The 25,918-nt window shown below is 39.5% G+C and overlaps 2 protein-coding genes across 3 annotated transcripts; one reads left to right on the top strand and one right to left on the bottom strand.

The window, feature by feature from the left end:
* The first annotated feature begins 552 nt into the window (after positions 1-552).
* Positions 553-8,047, top strand: cmc1 (C-x(9)-C motif containing 1). The gene is made up of 4 exons (XM_040013246.1): positions 553-719; positions 1,133-1,225; positions 7,054-7,144; positions 7,338-8,047. Exons 1-4 carry the CDS (start codon positions 701-703, stop codon positions 7,456-7,458), a joined length of 324 nt encoding a protein of 107 aa, XP_039869180.1. The 5' UTR covers positions 553-700; the 3' UTR covers positions 7,459-8,047.
* Positions 8,048-8,833: 786 nt separating this feature from the next.
* On the bottom strand, positions 8,834-19,662 carry azi2 (5-azacytidine induced 2). Of its 2 annotated transcripts, none has more exons than XM_040013241.1 (8): positions 19,501-19,662; positions 17,776-18,030; positions 16,927-17,043; positions 16,571-16,676; positions 15,130-15,263; positions 14,717-14,781; positions 13,461-13,585; positions 8,834-10,983 (listed from the first exon to the last, which is right to left on the bottom strand). In XM_040013241.1, exons 2-8 carry the CDS (start codon positions 18,007-18,009, stop codon positions 10,541-10,543), a joined length of 1,224 nt encoding a protein of 407 aa, XP_039869175.1. In that variant the 5' UTR covers positions 18,010-18,030; positions 19,501-19,662; the 3' UTR covers positions 8,834-10,540. The 2 variants fall into 2 exon arrangements, with proteins under 2 accessions (XP_039869175.1, XP_039869176.1); XM_040013242.1 differs by having other exon boundaries at positions 16,577-16,676; positions 19,501-19,661.
* Between the last annotated feature and the right edge of the window lie 6,256 nt (positions 19,663-25,918).

Below are 25,918 nucleotides of genomic sequence, written 5' to 3'. Positions count from 1 at the left end.
ATGTAATTAGTTGTAAAATGTAAACATTTAATATCATCATATGATTAATTCCTAAAAACCAGCACATTACATAAATAAATGTTTTTTCTGCATGATATAACTTGCACACCGTTGTTTACAAAGAGCACTTATGGAGCTTCACACTCCCAATAACTTCAATTTGTGAAAAAACAGAGAACGTAAAAGCTTTCGTTTCATCATTTATAACGAAAAGAAAGAAAATAAAACAGAAAAAGAAGTGTTTTGAAGCTCTAAATGTCTATAGTTCTGTTTTCTTCTTGTTTAAGGGTTTTGATTCCACCTCCCATCTAGACCGGCAATTTACTGTGGCTGGTGCAATCACAATTAACCACAGTTAATATTATTAGCATTACTAGTATTCCCTGAATCGCATTAGTGAATAAGAGATATTTCTAATAATAAAGGCTGTAACTGAGACTGTCTCTTTAATATGATAAAACATAAGAAATCCTTTTCCTCAGTCTTCCACAGAAATGAGCGTGGAGCTAAACCACCAGCTCTGACAGTAAGCATCACTCGGTCACCTGTAGCCTCCTGCTTCTCCGCTCCGACGCCCAGAGTGACTCTGGGAATTGCAGTTTTTCAGGCCACCATACTACGTCAGCGGAAGTGTTTTGAGCGTTCGCGAGCTAGGTCACATTGATTCAGTGGGGGTAATGTTTTAAGAAAAATCATCGCAATGGAGGCAACAAATACAGGTATTAAAGCCCGTAATGCTCTCAAATGCTTTTCGTGGCATACTTTTAATCAAAGCTGTCCGAGTTAGCTCGTTCTTTATTGGCTGTATTGAACTGTAATGGACCTGAGACGCTATAATAACGTTAGCTAAATGCACTTAAAGAGGCTGTCGCCACTCTAAAGGAAAATGCTGAGTTAATTACTCATAAATGAGAACTTCTGTGTCCAGGGTCTCAGTTAATGGTCCTAAACATGCCTCGCGTTTAGCTGTGTGCGGTAATCCGCGTTTAACGACAGTTGAGCACGAGCACGCATGTCTCCCACGTACACCTATGATAATTAAGGGAAAGTATATTCAGTAGGCTTGATGCGGTTGATGCTTATTGTGATGCTTACTTGTGATACTCATATTTGCTTTGCTCTGCCGTGTCAGAGGAAGCCCATCTGAGGCATGTGGAGAAGGATGTGCTGATCCCCAAGAAGATGAGGGAGAAAGCCAAGGAGCTCTGTGCTGACAAGGTTGAAGGTGGGATTTTCTCCTGTCCACACTAAAGTGTCGCTCAGGAATCGACTTTACACAGCAGGGCCACTTTTTAAGGAGGCCGTTTTGAACTGTCACAGTCAAGAAACATATGCCAGTTCACCTAATTGTTCCAGTAAGCCATTAGAGTCAACCAGCATACAACTGAACCCAAATAGAAAGCAGCCATCATTAAAACGTGTGTTTGTCCACTGCCTTATGTCAAACTGTTTTTAGTTTTAAAAAGCAGAGATCTTGGTTAAATCTGTGCCTCAAAGAGACTTTTCTTTGGTCTTCAGTAAGAACCAGAGTACCCAGAGCTTTGATTGGGATTGACTAGAAAAGTTTGAAAATTCAAGTTGCTAACTATAACACTGTGATGCTAGTCAACAAAACGAGGGCGAACATCAACATTTGCCTAATTTCACAATTGGCAGTAAGATGGAAATGGAAGTAATTCAGTCTAACTTGTCTACCTTGTTTTGTTTTTTTTTCTAAATAATTTTGATTTGCCACAGTTGGAAAGGTATAGGTTAAAAAAATATATTGTAACCAATGGATGTACTGGTAGCTGCTTTATCTTCAGGCCCTGGGTATATCCTGGTTCATGGTGATTCTACAGTGATTCAGTTGCACAGTGATCATAGGTACCTAAAATATCTCAAGTTCTATCAAAACCAAAGTAAAAAAACAAAACACAATGATAACTGACCACTGACTTGAGTACATGCCATTGTCAGGCTAATTAGCTTAGTGTCCTGTACATCCATCACTTCAACAAACTTTTTCTGTTTTTTCTTCTTTCTTTTTTTTAAGGCTGGAGCCTATCCCAGCTGTCACTGTGTGAGAGCCCAGTTATACCATGTGTAGGTCACCAGGCTTTTAGATGGTTAGCACAGAGAGATACATTCACACCAATGGCAAATTTACAATACTTGGAAAGAGGGAAGGGTGTAACATTGCTGTTCTTAATTTGTCTTTTAATGCAGGGTTGTCAAAAATGTGGCCCACAACACAATTTTATATGTCAAGAGAGACTTTATTTTGTTGGACAAACCATGCAGCCAGTCACACGCAAAGGCAGATTGGGATCATACCGTTACATGAAAGAAAGGAGGAGGGCAAGCTCTGAAGACAGCAAGTGTAGTGGTTCAGGCCAGGTACACAGAGACACAGGGAAGCTGGATTTAAATGCAAGCATGTCAGGAAAAAGTGAAGAAATGAGTGAAAATGTGAAGTGAGCAGCATCTGGCTGCATTTCAACGATCTTGGGTTTCACAGGCCTGAATGTGCGCTTGAAGCTATTTATAATTCTTAACTTGTTTGATCTGCTGCTCACCACAATCAAGCACAAGCAGGAATTTTGGACTTTTAATTGTATTTTCAAAGGTTTTACAGCTTTTCATACTGATAAAACCCTCCCTTATGGCCATTCATACTACACAAAGTAATAGGCAATAAACAATTAACCTCTTAAACCGCAATGCTCCCAGGAACAGAGGCAAGAAGGAGAGCATCTGGTTTAATGGGATTTGCCACCAGATCTGTTATTTTAATATAGACCCGTGTGGTATCCACAGAAATGTTAAAATCTCAGCTAAAAGCTTACAAAACAATTTCAACAATCACCAAACAGCTAAAATAGTAAACGATTAAACAGCAGGTAAATAGATTCGGAAAAAAGATGTAAAACCAAAGGGTGAATCCCCCCCGTTCACCCGACGACATATACGTGGACATGCCGTCAGGTGCTGAAAGCCAACATCTCCCAGATTCCAGAACCCGCAGGTCTCATCACTCTCCAAACAAAATTCAGCTGACCGGCAGCAAAACAGACCAAAATCCTGCTTCATGTTTAAAGAAACACTTTATTGAATCCTCACTTACTTTTGCCGTCTTGCTTCCACCACAATAAAATCGCACTTCCTGCACAGCTCTATCTCTCTGTGTGCTTCAAGACTAGTTTCCCATCAGAAGTCTCTACTTTCTGCTTTATTTCCTTGCTAATAAGGCACCAGTCTGCCATTGCGTACAGCGCTGTTGGCCACTGTTTTGGGGTGTCCCCCCCCCCCCCCCCCCAAAAAAATGACCCCTGACAAGAAAGCCCAACTCCTCCTACAATTTAAGTCCAAAGACTCATGCTGACAGCATGTCACAGCAGCCTTTTCTTTATCATGTAGAAAAACATTTAAATATGTAGTTTCTTTGCACTGATAGAAAAGGGAGTTTCACCTGTCCGGTCCACTTAAGATCAAAGTGAGCTATATGTGGCCCTCGTGTAAAATGAGTTTGTGTTCACATTAAAGCAGGGGTGTCAATCTATCAATCTTTTAGAGAAATGACTTGATGTCATTGCAGACACTGAGGGTGAGGTAAAATGTTGTAGTTAATGCTGTTCATGTTATACAGTGGTTAGCTTAGCAACTCAGCAGTATGCACAGGAGACATGCCGGGGCATTGGTGTTTCATTGTTTACACAGAATTGATCTGTATGAAGCATGATTTGGGCTGGTTCAAGTAACTTCAAGGTTAACATTGGGTTTTCTGTTTTATGAAGGCGATCATTCCTTACTTGGGTACATCACCGTGGTAACATGGTTAGGGAATCTATCCAAACCTACCTGGCCCTGTGCGAAACATAATTAAACTTTCAATTTTTTGAGCCCTGTTATATTTGGTGTAAAAATGAACACATCGTTTCATAAAAAGTACCAGCCATCGAACATGGTCTGCGCCTGCTGATGTTTTAGCACCTGGATGAGTTACTGCGATTGATGGAGTCATGAATTGTGCTCTCTAACAAATCTTAAAGGCTCTTAAGTTCAATTCAAATTTCTCCAAAGAAGAGTGGGTCATAATTCTTCTACACCCACAAGTCAGCTATTCACCTGCTAGTCAGGCTCTCCATTTTTATTGGTCAGATGCTGTCAGCGCCACACCTTTAGTGTGAATGCGCTCGTAGCTAGATTGTTAAACCCTGGCTTTCCTCCCTGACTTAATATCAATAATCACCTTCGTCTTGATGGATGCTCAATCATCCAGGTAAGTAAATCTCCAAAAGTTTATTCTGTTCATCTGGACTTAGCGTTTTTTTGTTTTTTGTTTTTTTTAATCAATTTTATATCATGCTTTTTATTTGTTTTTGTTCTTTAATATGTCTGTAAAGCACTTTGAATCACCTTGTTGTTGAATTGTGCTATATAAATAAACTTGCCTTCAGTGGGAGAAACGTTTCGCTGACTTCCGAGCGCACTATTCCTTCAGTGGGCTGGTTTCAGTCATTATGCAAATGTACTGTTTATAAGATTGGGGAAACCTGCAGTCAGCTGAGACTGAAGAAGTCTCTTGGATGAGTGACGAAACGTTTCTCGCACTGAAAACGCTCCGTCCCAATGAACAGAATCAACTTTTGGAGAATAATCACCTTTGCGTGACCACTTAGCCTTGTTGCTTATGTTAAGTAAAGCCAGATGAGAGGGGTATGTTGCTTTGTATTTCAGGCCTTGGGGAGCTCATTGAAACATGACAGCAAAATAATTAGACGCCATCAGACTGATAGAAAAGAGTCTAAGAGAGGCTTCAGGAATGGAAGCATAAACTTAAAGCGTTATTAAAACGTTGTTCTTCAAAATGGGGACTGCATGTGGCGCTGCATGTTGCTGCCCCCATTTTTGTGTTATATTGCAACACTGCATCTTTCCTTCCTCAGGAATTTACTTTACTCTTGACCTTCTTGAATCAGACCCTTCTACTTCTTCTTCTTTTCAGTATTGAGTAGCAGGCTAATTGGCATTACAGCAGTTGCCTCTTTATCTACACAGACGCACGCACGCACTTGGCTGCGCCTCTGCTCCAGTGTGCCCCGTTTACTGCAGCAACACATCAGCCCGACAGTCACGGTTTTATGTGGTTTTTAGAAATCTGATGACAGCTTCTATGAGCTAGGGTGTACTGCTCACACGAGGAGGCAGACAGAGGTGATGGGACATACATGGCTGGGCTGTGGGTAGTGGAAACCCCCCTCACATTACAAGTTTCTCGTCCCACTCATTTTCACACCTTCATCCTCCGCCCTCAATCATCTATTCTGTCTGTTTGTGTCTGCACTACTGGGCTCCTGTGTGTGTGTGTGTGTGTGTGTGTGCGCGTCTGTGATTGTGTTTTACAAAGACAGTGCCAAAAAAAAAAGAACCAACACAATCTACAAGTATGTTTTCCTGTGTTATTGGTATCTGCATATATGCCTCTGCACACCCCACAGTTGTGTATTGTAGGCTTTGTTGTTCACGCAGATATGTAGCACTGACCTGTACAGAACTCCTTTTGTAGTTTCACCTGATGAGTTTTCCTACTACGCTGATGATTCATGTCAGGAGTCACATGCCTTTCAGAGTCTTAAGTTTTTGAACAACCCCCACACGTTCATTTTGATTACTGTTGTGTTTTTGCAGAAAAGCGATTGGCTGCTAATTGAATTCCTTAAATTTAAGGTCCGGATCACAAAATCAAAAATGTGGACAAAAGGTGGGGAAACAAGAATGAATGAATGAATGGATTTTTCAGTTTGTTGGTTAGAAATGAATAAATCCTGCTCAAGATCCTAACATTTATTTTCTAGCATAACTAATTATGTATAAGGTCTTTTTACACCACATCTTCCTCTAAAGTACCAAATCTCCCGAAATGTTCAAGCCTCATGCTTCTGCTTTCCACTAACTGCCACTTCTGCGTCGGTAAAAATGGCAAACCGAACAACCTCAAAGCGAAGGTGGCATCACACTTTTCTTCAGAAGGGCCTCTTTTCGCATGAAACCAGTCTCGTAGATTCGTCTCCTTATCCTAACTATTCATGTGCGATCAGAAACGCAGCCTCTATTAGTGCCGTGGGACAGGGATGAGGCGCTCTTTGATTAGATTAGTCGCACAGTTCTGCTTCTCTAAATTGGTTTTGCAGTTAGTCTGCATCCTCGTGAAAGAGTGTGTGATAACCATACTGATGCCGTAGATGAAGGTAATTACGATGTCAGCTGTTTGAAGGGGACACAGGGGCAGCGGTTTTAATTAAAGCCTCGAGAAAGAGCTTGCTAACAAGGTGAAGACTAACTCGTCGACACCTTGTTCAGTGCCTTTAATGTGGAAAATACCACTAACAGGGGCATGAAGTCACTGTTGCATCTTTATAGAAGAAGTGCTTCTCGTTTTGGGCTCCAGTTTTATTTTCCGGGCACAGGCACCAGCAATTGATGTTGGCCAGAGAAGAAGGAAGGCAGCAAAGGTTGAACGTATCTAGTAAAACTGCAACCATTAGCAGCAATTCTTAAGTTTAACATTTCTGATAATATCTAGTCTGATTTCTGGAAAAGCTCCACTTGTTCGGTTATTGTAAATAACCTCGTCTATCTCCGGGCCTCACTGGGCACCGTGTTCAGTGTAGCATTACCTATATTTAATTCTTGGGGGCATAGACGTGTGTATATTTGAGGATGGTGGGATGACTGTTACAGGGCTAATGTGGGAGCAGTGCGACCACAGATATAACCACTCTGTGGATAGTACGGTTAAGTTCAGTCCTCATATGAACAAGGAAACATGGGTTTCGGTTTGATAAGAGGCTTGGCAGGGTGACTTCTGACTGGGCTCCTTCTCGTGGAGATGGGACCCGTCTCGGTTTGCTCGTAGCTATTCGTTTTCTTGTTTGCGGTAAAAAGGTAGGCTCTTAATTGTGATTTTTGCTTTGAGGTTACTGTACGCATTGAGCCAGTTTCCCTTTTTCTTTTTTTTTTTTTGTTGATTTGTCCTTTCTGACTTCTACACTCCTCTCCCCCTCCCTCCAGCCTTCAGCCACTGCTGTAAAGAGTCTGGTTTCTTCATGGTGTTTAAGTGTCGAGGGGAGAACGCAGCCCTGAAGGAATGTCTGACACGACAGTGAGTATTGTGCGACAACACTCATATAGAAAGGTGGCTCCCCATGTGTTATAACAGAATCACGCCAGTAGCTTTTACACACGCTTGCCTACTCTCTCCCACTCCTGTTGACTCTCTGAATTGCCGCCTGTAAAGTCTTAGTAATCTCAAAACCTATCAGAGTGATGAAGGTCTACCTTTTGTGTTCCACCAGCTACCAGGACCCCGCGTTTTTCGAAGAGTGCAGGCAGGAGTACATTCGAGAGAAGCTGGAATTTGAGAGGACGGGGATTCCAGCCAAGAACATGAAACAAAAACTTCCGACTAGCATGTAAAATAACAACACAACAAGCTTTATTTTTAAAGTGTACACAGACTTACACTCTGCCCAGAACTGCAGGATTACGTGGCAGTGCTATGGACAAGTGGTTGTATTTCTTGTAAAGCTACATGCTTATGCGTGAAAGGTGAGTGAAATTATTTGGATCATAAAGAGTGATCAGAATGTCACAAATATGTGATTGTACTGTGATATAGCAGCCACCTGGAAGAGTTTCAGTGCAGGGCAGCACATGGTGCGCAGCTGTAAACTGAGGGATGCTTTGCACCTGTTGAACCACTTGAACATGTGTCTATTGCTCCTGCAGTGACGGCACGAGTGACGAATCTGCTCAGTTGCCTTTGGCTGGACCCACAGCTTTGAAATTCACCTGCAGAAGTTGTTGTGTAATAACTTACGAAGGATTTGATTTAAAAAAAAAAAAAAAAAAAAGTAATGGAAATCAGAGATGGAGATTTGTACACTATAACTTGGAGGTAATAATAAAACCCTGTGTGATCATGTGATTGTTGCAAATATTAGAAAATTTTAAGGGCAGTCAACATGAAATCTTTCTGAATAAAGGTTTAATATCTGTTTAACTCCATCAGACTTAAAAGATGTGTTTTTTATGATGGTTTGCATTTTTCAGCAGTGGGACTAAAGAGTCGCACGGTGAAAATTTCCTTTCTGTTTAGTGTATTCGAAAGCAGGATCAACAGAACTGTAAAAATTGTAAAAAGAAAAAAAAGCTACAGCTGACTCAGTTTGTTCTTTTACATGTTCAGGACTTTTACCTCCAGTGGCTAAATTAAGCTAAATGCATACTTTTTTTGCATTAATAATTTTTTTGTTATGGTTATAATAAGAACCAATTTACCATTAGCAACCAGCATAAGTATGTATTGTATATAATCTAGAACTGCTTATGTACTAATGGCACAGATGGAAAGAGTTGCTATAGAGGTCCTATATTACTACTGCTTTAAATAATAAGCTACAAAATTACAAATTATAAAATTAGATCATTACAAACATTAGCATGTTTAACATGACAATAGCCTGGGATTAAGGTTGATAGTGTAAAATTTTCTATTATTTTTTTTAAACAATTTCCCCCCCTCTACAATTTTGTTTCTAGAAACTAAAATTTTGTTTGAAATTGTGAAACAGGATTTAAAATTTAAGATAATTTAGGAAAAACAACTTTTTTTTTTTTTTAACATGGATGTGTCAATTCATCATTTAGGCTTTGTGGTAAAGAGAAGGGCTTGCTGTCCCCTTTGCAGATATTTAGCTTTAAAAAAATGATTTAATCATCGTGGCTTTGTGTTCAGTTTTAACAAACCACATAACATCATGCTTGAAGTGAAAACAGCGCAACCTCACGGTGTTGATTCCTTTCATTCATTTATTCGATCATATTTACAAACAGCCGGAAGTGCAGTAAATCTAAAATATAATCCATATCTACTGTACATTGCATTTTGGTTTGCAAATTGTTTACAGAAGTATGAAACTACTGCTGTAAAATAACATTTCTTAGAAATTAAGAACAAAAGACCACAATCATGATACAGATAAGAAAAAACTAAAACAAAGAAACTTACCCATGGGCCTTTGTGCTTTGTGCACCTATTTGTTAAGTCACATCTCATATTTAATCAGGTTATTACATTATTGTGTTGCCCCCAGCACAGGTAGCTCTTAGACATATCAGGCATCTTGGGGGAGAAAAAGCAAAAGCTAAGTTTTGGAGTGTATAACCATGTTTGGCAGAGTACTGAAGCCCACCATATACATTTATACAGATATGCACATTTCTCTCAGTTTCTTCTGTTTATTTGGTCTAAGATTCTTCAGTGCCCTTAGTTTATACTTTGTCACTACTGGGAGACCAGAGAGAGACTACCCTCAGTCCTAAACAGCAGGATTAACAATCAGCACAGTGCATAGTTCACATTTTCTAATGTTCAAAATGATGTGCCTAGTGTATGCGGTGCATTCCGTGAGTCCTTCAAAATAAATGGCGTGCTAAGAAACCAGCAATTCACAGCCTTACATCTACATGTCACTTCAGAGGTGAAAAAAGAAAGCAACACAATAGATGGTGTTGTCAGATACCAGACAGACTTGAGTTGTGAAGGTTATGAGAAATCATTGAACCTTCTCTGCCACCTATGATGGGTCATAGTTAAGAAAGCATTAGATTAAGATTTTATATGTTTAGAAATTTCTAAGTAGGCAAATTCCAAAAGAAACAAAAAGGAAAGGAGGATTCAGTAAGCATGGGTAGATTACTTTGATATTAATCCACTTCAGTAAAAAGAAAACTTAATTAGCATTTCAAATTTGGAGCCAAAACCTGTAATTATCCTACAGTCAGTGTATGTATGTCTGTCTTCACCATACAAAAACAAACACATCAACTCCTCCTACAACACATCTCCTTCACATGACCATTAGACAAACATGGAACTACATACCTTCTGTAATTTACAGTGATCAAATGTAAAAAGACTTGCATTGGAGGAAGTACAGTTATACAAATTCTAGCACTATGCTGTGGCTCCAGTGATCAACAGCCACAGTTTATGGTGGAAGAGGCCCTATGATGAGATACAGATACAGGCACACTGTTGGATGTGAATATACACACACACACATGCACGCACGTGCATGTGCTCACACACAAATTAAACTGCTTGTATGCATACTTGCACACAGTTATGCATGCGCATACAAGGACACAAACATGGACAAACTATTCTGTTGAGGATTTCTCATCAACTTTTTCTCTGCAAAGTCAGAAATGTTCACCGATGCGGTGAGCAGAGATGGCAGATTAATGAGTTTAAAGTCTTTACCTCAGAAAAAAAGAAAAAGGCCTCATCTGGCCTCGTTTAGTTCCCACAACCAGGAGGTCCAGTCTCATCCGCCCCACAAAAGTGGTCTTATCACATTAAGGCAGGTAAGGTGGTAGCTATGTGGCAGGGTTGGAGAGTTTATTCATTGTTCCATTTGTTTACGTTCCATCAAATTTCTAACATTTATTTATCTTCCAATAAATTATTAATCATCTGTTCTCCCACTGTAACTTAATAAGGCTTGGCCCAATCTGTATGGGGAGGGCTCCTGGGGCTGCAGTTACCCATTGAGGACGAGGAGTTGGACGCAGCGGAGTGTCCCTCCCAGAACATGGCGTCACTGGGTTTTGGGGGACTGGGGAAGGATCGTGAACTGTCATCCAGAGAGGCCTGGTTCAGGGGAGGCGGGGGCAGTACAACCGAGCAGGCGTCGCTCCCAACCAGACCCTCTCCCGAACAACTCTGGGGGGGCCATGGGCCGTTGTACCAGCAGTCCTCCCTCAGACTATCTGGCAGCAGGGTGCCTGAAGGACAGCCGGTGGGGGGGCAGGGGCGGCCAGAGCATGAGGGCAGTGGGGGGGCACTGGGGGGACGAGGCACTGATGGCCGAGGAACTGGGGGGTGGTTGTTCTTTTCCACGTCATCCAGACACTGGACGGGAACTGTTGAGGCAGCTGCAGGAAGAGAGGAGGGTGAGTGCAAGAAAAAAAAAGGATGAGGAAAAACGAGGGTAAAAGACAATCAAACGTTAGATGTGGTTGCACAAAACTGCATTTTTCTAGTGAGGCCTGCACAGACAATCACTGCATGGACTGTGGCAATGTCCATAAAAGAAGCACAAATATTAGAGGCAATTGTTCAATTAGCTTTTCTATCATTTTGGTGTTGATTTAGTGACACTACTAGCTTTCAGTCATCACTGCCAAGTACTGAAATCCTTACATAACAAATAAACAAATGCTGCCTGCCTTCACATTAGACATGTTTATGCGATATGTCACTTAGACCAATGGTTCTTAATATTTAGAATGGTGAGCCTTTCATGACGTTGGAAATATTAAATAAAGATTGATCAATCTGACAGATCTTAAGTGGTGATTTTTGGCTGAATGCTATAACTTTGCAAAACCCTGCACGACTCCAAGATGGTTTATTTTAGTAAATCTGTAAACTTTAAAAAAACAATTTTATTGCACTTATTAGCAGTGTTTTACTGGACAGTAAAGGTGTTTGTTTTAATGAATTTCCCTAGCAAATAAAAATAGCGTGTTTTCTGTCATTTTAACTAAATGATGTCGGCAGCACAAATGAAATGCTCTTTCCTCACCCAGCTAAACACGTCTTTTTTTTTCTTTTTTTTATTTAGCACTGAGATAACAACTCTGTATTTCTTTTCTTTTTTTTAACAAGTGGATTAAACTTTGGTTTCTAAAGCGGTTAAAAAAAATCTAAGCTCTGATCTCTAACTGTATAATAGACCTCAGTGTAAAAACAGAACCGGAGTAAAAATCGCACCCTGTGCAGCGGGCGGCGAGTTCCACAATGAAACCTTTGCACCATGTAAAAGTCACCGCTTGGGAATCAGTAAATAACAAAAGCAATAATTAGATTTTGTCCTCGAGAACAAAACCTAATCAGACCTGAACGCACAAACACATTTTCTTTCATTTCATACAAAGCATATCTTTACACAAATCACATGTCCTAATCTCACACAGACACATCATTGCTTTGCTTTCAAATCATCATCTTGAGCGAATAATAAAGTTTAAATGAGAGTATCTGCTCCTGCTTTTTTTTTTTCCATACCTCTCTCCATCCACACATCTATCCATCCATCCCTCCCTGCTATGCTTCCATGAGATGGTCTCCTGAGTCTAGGATTTGAATAAAAGTGATTCCAAAGGAGGAACATTAGAAGAATACAGATACACAGTATGACTGAATAAATACATAGCACACCCCCCTCCTCCCTCTGCCCCGCTCCATTTCTTTTGCCGCTCCTGCTTTCCTCATTTCACTCCATCTGCTTCATCTAAGTTACAGGATTACCCTCTTATTCAGTGGAATAAATAGGGCAAGATTTATTTTCTTGCCATATTTCGTTCTAATTTTCACCTCCTGGTCTCCTCTTCTGACACTCCGAGGGAATCGACAACAGAGGTAATCCCTCCTAGGGTAGCATACATCATCACAGAGGGAGGGGAATGGAAGGATAGACCATTTCATGATGTCCTTTATCAAAGTGTTGGAGGACTTTGATAATATCCACAGTCTTATCACACTCTTATACAAACTGCAAAAAGAAGCAGGAGGAGAAAACTTCTTGGGAGGGGGAAAAAAACACTCCCGTTACTGAACAGAAGCAGTTCATTAGGTTCCCTGTTGTAATTACTTCAAGTGCTCATTAACAGTGTTAGATCACCTAAATGTGTTTGTCTCTCTATTAATTAACTCTGTAGTTACAACTACATACAATTGTTGCAATTTGTTTTCTTAATCTTTCATCATTTGTCCTTGCTTCTTTAATAAGTTGCAAGCTTTTTTCAGGGGCTTGGGTAAGAACTGCATGTGTGTGCAGATGTGACGTACAACAACAACAACAACAACAACAACGTAGGGTTTGAGTTTTTCTTTTTAAGAGCCCTCTATAGGAGGTGGACTCTGCTTTACTAATATAATGGCATGGGGAAAAGAATGAAAAACACACTGAGGTTAAATCAGATGTAAAGCAGATCAAATGCAAAAGCTTAAATAAAATATATAAATATTGGGAAAAAATGAAATATGATAAGAACAGGATAAACATTCAAGAAAATGTCAAATAAAACAAACAAAAATATTACCTGGTTCCTAAAGGGAATGATATAAATGTCAATTATTTTTAGGGTAAAGACATGAACAGACTGAATACATTTTGTATGGTTGCTTTTAGGAGGTTCATTTAGGTGGCGACCTACACAACAATGCATTAATGCTATAAAGGAGACTCCTCACTGTACAGGAGCTGAGGTGGTGTGAAAAGGACGCAGTGGAGCACAGTTGATTATCACACGCACTAAAACAAACATTAAGCATGGGATGATTTGTATTCAGACACCAACTGTGGCGCAATCCTGAGCTCACTCACATTTCTGCAGATGTGCCTCACCTTGTCGTGTCTCACTGATCAGTGGCCTGAGTTTCCTAATCAGGCCTGTTTGGTGCTTCAGCTCTGAATGGAGACGGCCGACCTCAGAACACAGAGCTTTGTATGTCTGCTGCATGCTCTTCTCCCTACACAATAAACAAAGCATTTCACTTAAATGCAAGTTTCCTCAAAGCTGGTGTTAGAAACACCCAACTGTCAGACAGGATCTTGTGGTAAATATCATGAGCAGCTATAGAGTACGCTCAGGAAAAGGAAATATTTTAGAACAATCTTATTCTGAAGTCAAATTCACCTGTTCACTGAAATTTCACAATGCCAAAATGCCACCCATTATGTCAATTTTAGTCGAAAATTAGTGGATTAAATGTACATATAAGATTAATCTATTAAATAAATTATAGACATACCAAGGTGATCATGTGCTTCTTTGCTGACACAATTAATATCAGTGACTACAGTCAGACAATACTTAAGAGGAAAAACAACAACAAAACTGCTTCAGACAGTACTGGTTGATTTGCTGCTTAATCAGCCAATAACATTATCTGTATTACAAACAAGAAGACAAAATAAATAAAAACAGTGATGTATTTAAGGATGGCAACACCTACAAAACACTCTTATAAAGATGCAAAATGTATCAGCACTTGTTTTGAGTCCTAACACCCGCCTCACACAGCAAAAAACATGAACAGAAAGCCTATGGTGGAAAAACTAGGTTTTTGTGGTGCTTAAAATAATTAAAAAGGTAGACAAATTATAACATTTTCTTTCTTAATAAATGTTAATAAATAAATTCCATACAGAGGTTATGCATGTCAAAATTCTGGACTTAAATTTGACTTGTGTTGAGCACCCAAGTTTAGGGTCTAGCTCTTCATATACTTTTGAGGTTACCTCCACATCATGCTGCAGACATGCATGCAGTCTATGATGAGCAGATTCATAACGCTGCACCCTCCTCTAGTGGCCAAACAGGACAAGTACAATTGAAACTGTGGCCATACAGAGCACTGCATTCACAAGCTTTAGCTTTCAAAGCAAAGACATAAAAACAGTATATTCTGTAGTTTCGTGTAAACAGTGTTCCTACCTGATTCTCTGTAGTTTCATCAGGGCGGATCATTTAAAACTGATTTTTTTGCATAAGACTGTGCTTTAGGCAAGACTTCCCATCTATTTACAGTTGCTTCGTAACTACAGGTTACAGAAATTATGGTTGGGCACTTTTTAATGATATTCATAAAACACTATACCTTGCATTATACTTTGCATCACAGGTCTGGTCCAAGTCTGGTCCGTTAAGGCCATGCGGCTCCCCCTAAAACAGAGTTAAGTTATGCAAAACAGAGAGTGGAGGTGCAGTCTCTTGGTTGTTTCGGACAACCCTCCCCCCCAAAAAAACCAAACAAATCTGCATCCTCCACTCCACAACAACTCACACTTATCTAAGTCTGTCTTTTAAGAGTTCATCTCCCAACTGTTAAAGATGTAGCATACCCACCCTGGCTTTGTCTTCACTACTGTGTTTCCCAGTGTCACCCTGTCTCTCTCTGCCCTAACACCTCTACCGATTTCTCCTCCTTTTGTTATGCGACAAGAGCGTCTCTCATCTCAAGCGCCCCCTCTATCCTGTTCTCTGAAACTCCTTCTTCCCTGTTTCACTCACCGCACTTCTCTCTAGTAGCCGATTGTTCTCCAGTGTCACCCTCTCCAGCTCTTCCTGCAGTTTGTGGATCTTTAGCTCAGTGTTGATCCTTTCCACCTGCCAGGAGTCCTGAGAGCTGTTCAGGCTCTTCATCACTGTGGACAAGCACGCAGAAAAACAGATGGAATTTGTGTTACAAATGGTACAAAAGGCATAATTAATTAAAGACACTGACTTTTACACTTTTAGCAACCAAATATTTCAACATCAGTTTAATCATAGAGCAACATTTTACATTTACATTTTCATAGAAAATCATAGGTAGTATGGAAGTAAAGGAAAATAGCACATGAGTCAAAATACTCGAGCCTGTCCTGTATTTAAATTGTACTTGAATCAACATATATGTTAAATATAACCACAAAAAAGCCAAATGTACTTAAGAGTATTGCAACATAAAAATGTTATCATATCATATAAATCAGGTTGCTGGATTTTTTCCCCTACTGACTGTATGACACTATTTATTCTTCTAGTACTGTATTAGATAAAAGTGTTGAAATAAATGTAATTGTTACTCTGTTACTAATCACATTCTGGATGTCAAGGGGTCCTCTCAGCTTTAGGAGGATGTAAGTGTACCCTTTGGGATATTACAATTAGTTCTCGTTATTTGAAAATGATACGATTTTGCTGGTTTCGTCAGACCTTCGACATTGCCTGCAATGGTTTTCAGTGTGAAGTGGGTAGGATAAGAGGCTACCAAAACAACTGGTGTTTGAGTAAAGAATCTGAGAACCGTGCCATGTTCATGACTGAGCATAAAATGGATTGACAGAAGGGCTGGTGCTGTGTCAGATGTAATGCAGGGGATGCTGGAATATGAATGACTGTTAACGCGCTCTGATGGCCGCAAGCTTCCGTTACAGAATAAGAGAAGTTACTTTCCTCTGAAGGGTGGCTGGTTAAGCAGGTGGGACATCCAGATCGAGAACAGACTGGAGTATCTGCAACTCTACTCCAAACAGGTGCCAGATGAGATTTTTCAAACTTCTCATCAGGTTGTCGCTTCGAGGTATAATGGGCACACCCAACTAGTAGGTGATCCCAAGGTAGACCAAGAGCTCATAGAAGAGATTATATAGCTTCTATGGTCTGAAAACATGTGGGAGAGAGGGACGTCTGAACTAGCTCAAATACTCTACTGCTACCATGGCTTAACTCATGAAAATAGATGGATGGAGATATTTTAAAGAGTAGATTATTACTTCGATTGTCCGACATAGCTAATTATCAAACAATTTCAATCCTTGAATTTAATATGATTAAAATTCAGGAACAGGATTCTTTTCCTTGTATTTCATCCAAATCTCATATGCTCTAAATGTCCACTATCTGTTTCATCAGAGGACAGAACCATTTCCACTGAACAGTTCAGAGACAGCAGGCCTGTGTACTCTACCTGTACCTTGGCTGGTGTCCATTTCTGTCCTCAGCTGAAGCAGCTCCACCTCTTTGGTGTGAAGCTGCTCCATCAGAATCCTCTCTCTCTCACTCGTCTCCCTTTTCTGACAGAGGAAAAAAAACAAAAAAAACAAAACAGACAGTGAGCCAAAGAGCATGAAGGTAGAGTCAGTGTATTTAAAACAATGTTTCAAACTCTTACTTTTGCAGTCCCAGGTGGGCAAAAAAAACCAAACTCTCTTTATTATCCTTATACTTGAAAATAAGCTACTGTCAGGTTTGGAAGACATTAAGCCTTTAAGCTTGGCTGCACTGTTAGTTTATGAGATGTTCAGATTAATCAGTAAAACGCACCAGTTTGTTAAGCTCCATCTGCAGGTCCTCCTTCTCTATATAGATACCTCGGTAAGCACTGAAGGCCTTGTTCACGTACTGGGGCCCCTCTGATGAATGAGCATCTGGCCTGAAAAGCTACAGTGGTGAAAGAAGAAATAACAGAGAAGAAAGTAGAGGAGAAAAAAAATGTTCAATTTAAAATGTTGCGGTAGGAAGTCACTTTCCTCCCACCACATCCTATCTTGATGGACCAAGTGCTGCAGCACATAAAACTAAAACTGACAGATTTTAAACAAACAAGCTCGTGCTCTGCCCACATGTTGTGCCCAACTTTCGCTTTGGTCTGCAATCGGTATTAAGACCTTTGCTGTTCAAATAACTCACTCTCTCACTATATCCGTTTACTGGATCCTTTGTTCTTAATTCCAATTTCAAGAGCCTTCTTCTCTGCTGAATATGAGCACAGTGTTTGCCAAAGACACACTTCTCCAGACCTCCTTTCTTTTTTAAACAGAGCACATTTATTTCTCATTGTTGGGTTTTTTCTGTTTTGACAACAGACCAACAATATTAATGATGCTGACATGCATACACTCCAAGAGGTTATTTTTCCTTTTTTTTTCTTTTTTTTTTTTGCAGTGAGGTATTAGTATTTTGTGTTTGTCCATCATTCTGAAGTCGTGCACAATAGAAAAATCATTCATCTTTGTTCATAGGTCACCCTTTGTAAACATTGCTCTCTGGTTGTTTAGACAGCATGATAAGCTCTATGTTCTTAAATTTTGTCTCTCTCTCTCTTTTCTATCCCCATCTTCCCTTTGTTGTGCCATCCTCCTACTCTTTCCTACTCTACTCTTCCATCTATACCTTGTCTTCAAGCTGCTTCACTCTCTTCTTCAGCAGGGCATTGTCTCGCTCTGTCTCTCTCAGCCTCTTTTTGATGTCCTCATATGCCGTGACCAGGGCAAAGTGGGAGGCGACCGATTCGTCACCGGCACACACCGACACAGGACTCTCAGCAGCAGTGGTGTAGGCTGTCTCATGTTTAAGGATGCAAATGTCATCATCCACTGCTGGGGAATCCATACCTACACAGGCCATATTCTGAGGCAGATAGAAGACCTGGGGGATACATGAAGAACTTCTTTAAATATCCTATATTTGTGTGAAGAAAAACAAAGTCAAACTATATTAGATTTATTATCATATTAAGAAATAAATATTTTCTATATTATCCAACAAACAGTCTACACTGTCAACTTGTTCTATTCATTCATAAGGCATTTAATGTCTGTAAGTAGAATTCTCCTAACAGTCAATGGTCTTTTTAAACCACAGTTTCACAAAAGAAGAAAGCCCCGCCAGAGGTTGACATCAGAAAAGCCCTAAAGACAACGAGAGGTTTTTAGCATGCAAAATCAGCTTGTTCACATATTGCATGCAATTTTGTGCTGGTGCTTCCTATTACCCTTGGGCACTTGACACTGGAATTACATGATTTTGATTTAACACCAGGGATGAATGTACTTGGAAGGTAGGTCATCTTCAATTACCAACACTGAACAATAAAGGAGTCAGATCTGTAATAGTCTACAAAAGATCTACCCCCCAAAAAAGGCAATTTGCAATGTGTGATTTCCATAACATGTACATAACATTGTGTACATTAAGTTTCTGGCCTATGGCTTTGAATGAGAGGCTGAAAAAGAATTTATCAAAAAGAAACTTTAACTCTGCACATTTACAAAGAAATATCTCACACTGACTTGAATGCCTTTGTTAAAGGAAGTGCCAGCAGAGCTGACTTCCAGGAACGATATGAGTGTTTCAGTAAAGCTACTTGACATATCCCCCACACCCTCCTGGATAATTTCTGCTCGGAGTAGCTCGGTTTCAGAGACGGTGCAGTTTCTTGATGATGTCAGCATGCAATGATGCAGCAAACACACAGGAGCCAAGTTTTTATCACTAAAGGCCTAAGCCTTTAGAAAAATAAGTTTAAGCAGAGTTACCGAATAGTTTGATAGACCCGCGGAGATGAATAGAAACGGAGAAATAGAGAGAAAAAGGAAAACTGCTGACTTTGACGACAGTCGGCATGAAAGCGAAAGCGACCCACAACAAGTACTTAAAAACGAAAGTGGACGTGAATCCAAAACAAGGCAAGAAGAGCGACGTAATTCCGTTAAGACTTCTCCACTTAAAACAGGAAAGCTAACAGCTAAAAAGCTTATCTCAGCTGAAAAAACACAATCTTCCACACAAAGCGACAGCAGCAAACATCTATAATCGTTCTGAAAACAATCAATGAATTTCGCGTGTATACAAAGCTAACGTTACGCCGTTAGCTTCCGCGAACAGTGCTGACAAACACCAAACAACCCTGACGTCCGGTTGTGAAACAGCCAACAATAAGAATAACACAACAATTAAGCAACGGTCTTTAGAGAAACATAAATACATATCGACAGCTACGCGCATCAAAATGATTGATCCATTATGATGATAACGGCTAGCTATGCTTGGCTAATGTCTTCTGGCTAGGTGCAGAAAAAGGAGACGATTATTTTTTTATTCTCGACTTTCAGTTACCGTGTTAAACGCTGTCCTCAGTTAGGTATCGACTGACCACATAGGACTGTCATTTAATTTGGAAAAAACAAGAGCTGGTTCAAGGAGAAAACAAAGAGACAAGGCTCGGCACTGGTGCCGTGTCTCGACCGAACTGACAGGTGAGAAAAACAAAAACTTCCGGGAGTCACTCCGCTGCTCAAGTCCTTTCAAAGTAAAAGCACAGTCTTAAAGAGCGTGTGCACTTTCTCACACACTGTTACGATCACCATAGCTCCCGTTATCCTTTCCTCGGTATATGCATACCACACGCTTCACGAATTCTGCCATAAAAATATAAATATTTGCTCCATGTTCTATATTTCCAACCTTGTATGTTTCTCATATGACTCCCCCCCCAAATGCTGCAACTCTAAACATATCACATGTCACAGTCGAGGGCAGAAGGCACTTCCTCTCTCCTAAAATCTCCAGCAGCAAATGATGAAGTATTTGCTGCAAGTATCTGAAAAACTGAGATTTAGGGCTTGGTCTAGAAGTGCTTTGCCGCTTCAGGACCTGGGCATCTTGCTGTAATTAATGGAAGCATGAATTCTGTTCTCTACCAGAAAATCCCGAAGAAGAATGTCTGTCCATCAGTTCATGTGCTGATGCTCAAGTACAAATGTATTACGTGTTTAAAAGTTGAATACAAATTTAATGCCACAAACTTGAGTTGTCATATACATCTGTGAGTTTATGTGTACAACAGTATGCACATGTGGTCTGTGCATGTACACACACACTTTAATCTCAAAAAATTGCTGACTTTTCCCCCAGAATTAGTTTTTCTCAGAATTCTGACTTAAATCTCAGAATTCTGAGAAAAAAACCCTCAGAATTCTGATGGAACTCTGACTTTAATCTCAGAATTTTAACCTTTTTCTTAGAATTCTGACTTCCCCCCCCCCCGCAGAATTCTGGAAAAGAAGAAAAAAAGACCTGCCCACTTTTTTCCCCCAGTGGCTCTTCTTCTTCTCCTTCTTCTTCTAAAATCACTCTTTAAAAAATGTGGTTTGTATTTGCTCCAGGTACCTTTTCTTGTAATATGCAATATATATAATCTGAAACAGGTAAGTGTCACAGATATGTCAAAAAAGGAAAGAAAGAAATCAGGTAGTGTGTGTATATTTTTCATGGCACTATGTTAATGGATAAAGCTAAAACTTGGCACATATTTTTACTTGTGGTCCTTATATTGATTAAAAATTAGCTCTCTATTGTGTGTGTGATTTTGTGTTAAAAGGACAAAAGAGTACAGGAACTACTTGTTAAGCTAAAGAATGACTTAAGAAACAGGCAAGAAAACAAGTAATGCCCTGAACCATGTTTAAAGGTAATAGTGAACAGGCAATTATTTCACGAGTAGCACGAGTGTTATAGCTAGGGTTGCCGAATCTTTAACTATCAAATAGTACAATGCACAGTCAGCTGGGCATAGCGTAAATATGCACTGTCCATCCATAATCTTATAACAAAAATACTGTAAAATGTTGGTTTTCAGTTTAATCAATACCTCATGTAAAACAATAAAGACAAATACAGTAAATTATAACAGAAGTCACAAGGGCATTTCCTTTGAAAAAATAAGCAAAAAGAAAACAAATACTGTAAATACAGTCTTCATTTACCCAGCTTATTCTACTACGCAGACCAAACAAACGACCCCTTCTTTTCACTAATCACGTATTACTCCACACTTGTATGCGGGACAGGCCGTCACTGTATGGAACGCGAAGTACGATTGCGGTCAAATCAGATTTGGTATTTCGTTAGCTTCATAGCATAAGTGCCTAAGTCATTTGTATATCTCAATGACTTAGGCACTTATGCTATGAAGCTAACGATTTGTAAGAGTGCCATCTGTTGGTCAGAAAGTGACATTGCAGGTAACGGTCAATATACGGGGCATTTAAGGTCGAGTAAGGGACAAACCAATGACAGTATAGAAATCAGTTTTGCGCATTATACTGTGGTATCCCTTAGTTGCCACTTGCCTAAATTAGGATTATCTTCCAGTGACAATTCCCAAATATAACGGGTAAGCAAGAAAATCAAATAGTTATAATACTAATAATAAATATTTAATGTTAACAAAAACACAGGTTTGGTTCATTTTTTGTCACAGTACCTAAAACTGATTAGCTGCTAGCGCTAATGTAGCACTTAACATTAGCTTATTGCTCAGGTTCTTGATAACCTTTTGTTAAGTTTTCGTTTGTGACATACATCATGTTTTTTATATGTGGGTGTTTCTTTTAATTATAGCGATATTTACTTCTTTATAAAGTGATGCCTTTACAAGCAGTTAACCTAGTAAAAAGCAATTCCCTAATGCCTAGCAGCCCGTCCTTACTGATGTTTGTATTTTGTCAGTGCAGTTGATGGTAAGTTGATGGTGTAGTCCTGAAGGTATCTTAAATATTAGTCATTCTCTATAGGTTTAGTGTAGCTAATTAAAAGTTTTACATAACAAGCCTTAACAGGTTGATATTCATAATCCCTTCACATGATACTTTTAAAGCAGTAGATCTAGTCAGTCTGCATACCGAAAGACTAAGCCAAGCTGATCAAGAGGTTTTAACCTTAAATAGGTCCATAGTAAACATTGAAATTGCTTTATGGAAAGTGAGAGAAGCATTGGTTTTAGCCCTCATGAGTTTTATCTAAAGCTAGTAGCAGTATATGTGTAGGCTGCAATATGGAAACGTGCGTGTTTGATTAAAATAAGAATTTGATCAACATATTGTATGGGCAGCTGTGGCTCAGATGGTAGAGCGCACCATCTATCAGTTGGAAAGCTGATTGCTCAATTCCTGATTTCTGTAGCCCACATGCTGAAGTATCCTTGGGCAAGATACTGAACCCCAAGCTACCTCTGATTCATGATCAGAGTGTGTTTGTGAATGTTATAAAGTGCTTAGGCATATATAAAATTGCTGTATGAATGTGTGAGTGATTAGGTGGATGAGACTTGCAGTAGTACTTGAAGTGTTGAGTAGAAAGGTGCTTTTTAAGTACCAGTCCATTTATTTATTTATTTCTAACTGATTTGTTTTCATGATTTCTGAAGTTGGGCATACTCCACTGTGCATTATCCTATTAACTATTAAGGTGTATATTTTTCTCTGTTCACTGTATCAGCTCAGTTGTATCACAGATGTCCTAAAAGTGCTATGTTGTCTTTTGCAGTGTAAGAGAAGCTGCAAAGATCACTGACATGACATGTGAAGAGAAATCTGAGATCTCCATGGCAAAGACACGTCAGCGTAAGCCCAGCAATTGCATATATTAGCAGTATTTTTTACTTGCTTTCAGAAAAACATCCGTTTAGATTTGTTTTTTTGTGGGTATTAGTAGTGGTATCTATTATTGAGTATTTGCATCAATGTCATTACAGTGTTGTCAGAAGCTCAGTTACTTATGAGAGACATTGAAGAGATGATGAATTGGTGTGCATCGTTAGATCTCTCCAACCAGAGACAGCAAAGAATGGTATGTTTACAGTGAACCACGTGACTGTGCTGCAGACCACAGTCAGCCCAGAATCAAGTATTTTTATTTGTCAAATCTCAACCATATTCCTTTGAGGAAACTTACCCGGCTGAGTTTACATAATGTTTGTCTTCTTTGTTTCTAACCCACTGTCTTTCTGTTTTTAAATGGGTTTATTTGTTTAATTAATTTAATCCTGTCTCTATCATACTTAATGAAGCTGATACTATACTTCTGCTATAACAAGGTCACAAGTGGTCAGGTTATGAGTTCCCTATAGTTGCATAGCAACCCAGTTAATTTCTCTTCTTAGCTGCAAGAAAAGGATATGCAAAGTAAATCTGAATTGCCATTAATATAAAATATATTTGACACAGACGTTAACCGTTTCAGTCCATTTAGTTTCACTTTAGGCTTAGCCTCTGGACATCTCTTACATTGTCTTCCATTCCTTCCATGCACTCTAAGCACTAGACTAGACCCTCCTGACCTCTTTCCCAAAGTGCCACAGGGGGTGACGGATAAATAAAACTTTTTGCCAGAACCACTGGGCAGAATCAGAAAAAGAATTCTATTTGCTAAACCATAATATCTTTAATGCATGTCGTTCTGATTTAGGAGCTGTTATTTCAGTGAGTAGATTTACAGCAGCCTTGACAGCTGCATCAATTTCATCCGCACGTGTTGCCAGCCTCAGCCCCACCTACAAATGTAACGATTGGCCCAATCGTTTCAGGAAACAAGACGACCAGCGATCCATGAGAGACTGTTCAGTCTCACAAAAATAAAATTTGAGCTCCAGGTTTCTACCACTAGAACCCAATTAGCAGGAGTGAGGACTCCCTATAAATAATTTTTCTCACAGGACAGATATAATAGTGTGTGTACGCACGCACACACACACTAGAAAACACATAAATGAATGCGCAGCTTCTGTCTATTGCAGCTGTTAACAAAGCACAAAGGATGCACAAATGACCTTGTTATTATTTTATGTGCTGAGGCATAGTGTGCACAGCACAGCCTAGTGTGCATGTTGTTGTTGTTGTGACAGAATCAGCAGGAGTGTCGGGCCAGCATAGAGGAGGACGGAGAGACCTTGGTCATAGAGGGCTTCAGGTTTGAGAGTGCAGCAAGCAGGCAGGAGCTGAAGAGGCTGAGTTCACAGGCTGCTGCAGGAGGATGCCAGGGTGACACGTGACTGACTTCCAACTTCGTGAGTCCATTATGCAGGCTGATCAAGGTTTGCATGACTGACAGCGGTAGAGGAAAAAAACCAACATAACACATGTTTACTCTTATATATATCTCTGAAGCCATATATATGATCTAGTATAAAGAATACTTACTATTTTAAGGAAAAGTGTTTCTAAATATTTTCTGTAAGACTTTATAAATTTCCATTTATTGTTGGTTTTTAAAAAAATATCTTTTATTAGTAGTTTGTCTGCTTGTTGTATTCAACTGTGGTGCATTTAATTATAGTGCTGGACATTTTCCCCGGTATGCAACAACACGCTGTGAATGAGAGCTGAGGGGAGGACATGGTCTGCTCTCTGATTACACGGAGCTTTTAGGCTGTTCAGTGTCTTTCCTGTTTATACTATAGTGTAGCTTGTGAGTGCTTTTATTATAGTGAAGTTTCATAGCTCACTGTGCTTACTAGTACAGCTGGCTTAACAAAGTACTGTATTATAAATAAAATATTACATTGCCTTTCTTGGACATCTAAGAGTCATATTTTTGTGTGTTTTTAATCCATGGTGAAACTAGTATTTACAAACCTTTATGATGAGTTTATAAACTTGTTTTACTACTTTTTGTCTGTAATAATTTAAAATATATATTAACATCATTGTATTCATTTCAAAAGGGAAAGGGCTGTAAAGATAATTGTTAAAATTAGTTTATTCACTTGGTTATTCTTAAATATTTGTGTTATCTATGTTTTACTAGTTACCTTAGTATTCTTGCAGAAGCAAATGAGGTTACAGCTGTACTGCATCGGACAAACCAGAGCGCAGTGTCCTGCAGAACAATACGCTTCAGCCATTTATTATCTTGTCAAATCCCCTAAAATGTCGAGGGCTTTAGGATTGCAGTCCGGCCTCGTAACTTCTTTCAAAAGAAGCACCATCACTATGCTGACATTGAATTAAACATGAAAATCTGCAGTTTGTCAAATATATTCTGAAGCTGGTGAATCCATTGCTCTGTTCGTGGTCGAGAAGGACTAGAGGCTGTTTGGCTGCGACGTGAACCAACAAGACCTGGCAGAAGAATAAAAAGTGTCAGAGCATCAATGTAACCAATTCACAAACTCCCAATTAGAATGTCAGATGAACGATTAAGCCCAGAAGTTTACCAAGCATTAACATACTAAACAGACTGACATAATATATGCAAATAAGGTCATTATTATGCATGTGCTAGTTCAGTGCCCAAATTAAGTCCTCGTTTGGAGCACTCGGGATATGTTTGCAAGCACCAGCTCTATGACAACATGTTATAGAAATAATGGTCACTTGAAAAATCTAATTAGCTCTGCATTTGATTGTAAGCTGTATTAGTCACTGGAACATGAAGAAAGCTTGAATTAAAATTAGCAACAAGCTAGGGAGAGGAATAGAAGACAGAATCTAATCGTGGATTGTTTGGACATGCGATGCGCAGACATGCTAACGAAAGCATCCTGTAATCAGACTGAGTGGCATAAGAAGTGGTGAAAAAGCATTTAGCAGATGCTGAATTAGTGATGACTGAAGTTACTTTGTTGTTTATCAGTCTTGTGTTTTCATCCTTAAGTGCTGCATAAATTATTTATGTTTCAGCCCACGTAATTGGTGGGAAAACAAACAACAACAACAAAAAGAATGGGGGAAAAAATACCAGACCAGGAGAACAC

Source organism: Simochromis diagramma, unplaced genomic scaffold (genome assembly GCF_900408965.1).
Source record: "Simochromis diagramma unplaced genomic scaffold, fSimDia1.1 OVJJ01000618.1, whole genome shotgun sequence".
Classification (NCBI taxonomy): domain Eukaryota; kingdom Metazoa; phylum Chordata; class Actinopteri; order Cichliformes; family Cichlidae; genus Simochromis; species Simochromis diagramma.
This window is presented reverse-complemented; position numbering and strand designations above follow the sequence as displayed.

Excerpts from the sequence above, each read along its gene's own strand:
- cmc1 (XM_040013246.1), top strand. Across the intron at positions 1,226-7,053 it reads CTGTGCTGACAAGGTTGAAG|CCTTCAGCCACTGCTGTAAA; the intron begins GTGGGATTTTCT and ends CCCTCCCTCCAG. Across the intron at positions 7,145-7,337 it reads AAGGAATGTCTGACACGACA|CTACCAGGACCCCGCGTTTT; the intron begins GTGAGTATTGTG and ends GTGTTCCACCAG.
- azi2 (XM_040013241.1), bottom strand. The coding sequence starts at position 18,009 with ATGGCCTGTGTAGGTATGGATTCCCCAGCAGTGGATGATGACATTTGC. Across the intron at positions 17,044-17,775 it reads TGAAGCAGCTTGAAGACAAG|CTTTTCAGGCCAGATGCTCA; the intron begins GTATAGATGGAA and ends TCACCACTGTAG. Across the intron at positions 14,782-15,129 it reads GGCTACTAGAGAGAAGTGCG|GGGGAGCCGCATGGCCTTAA; the intron begins GTGAGTGAAACA and ends ACTCTGTTTTAG.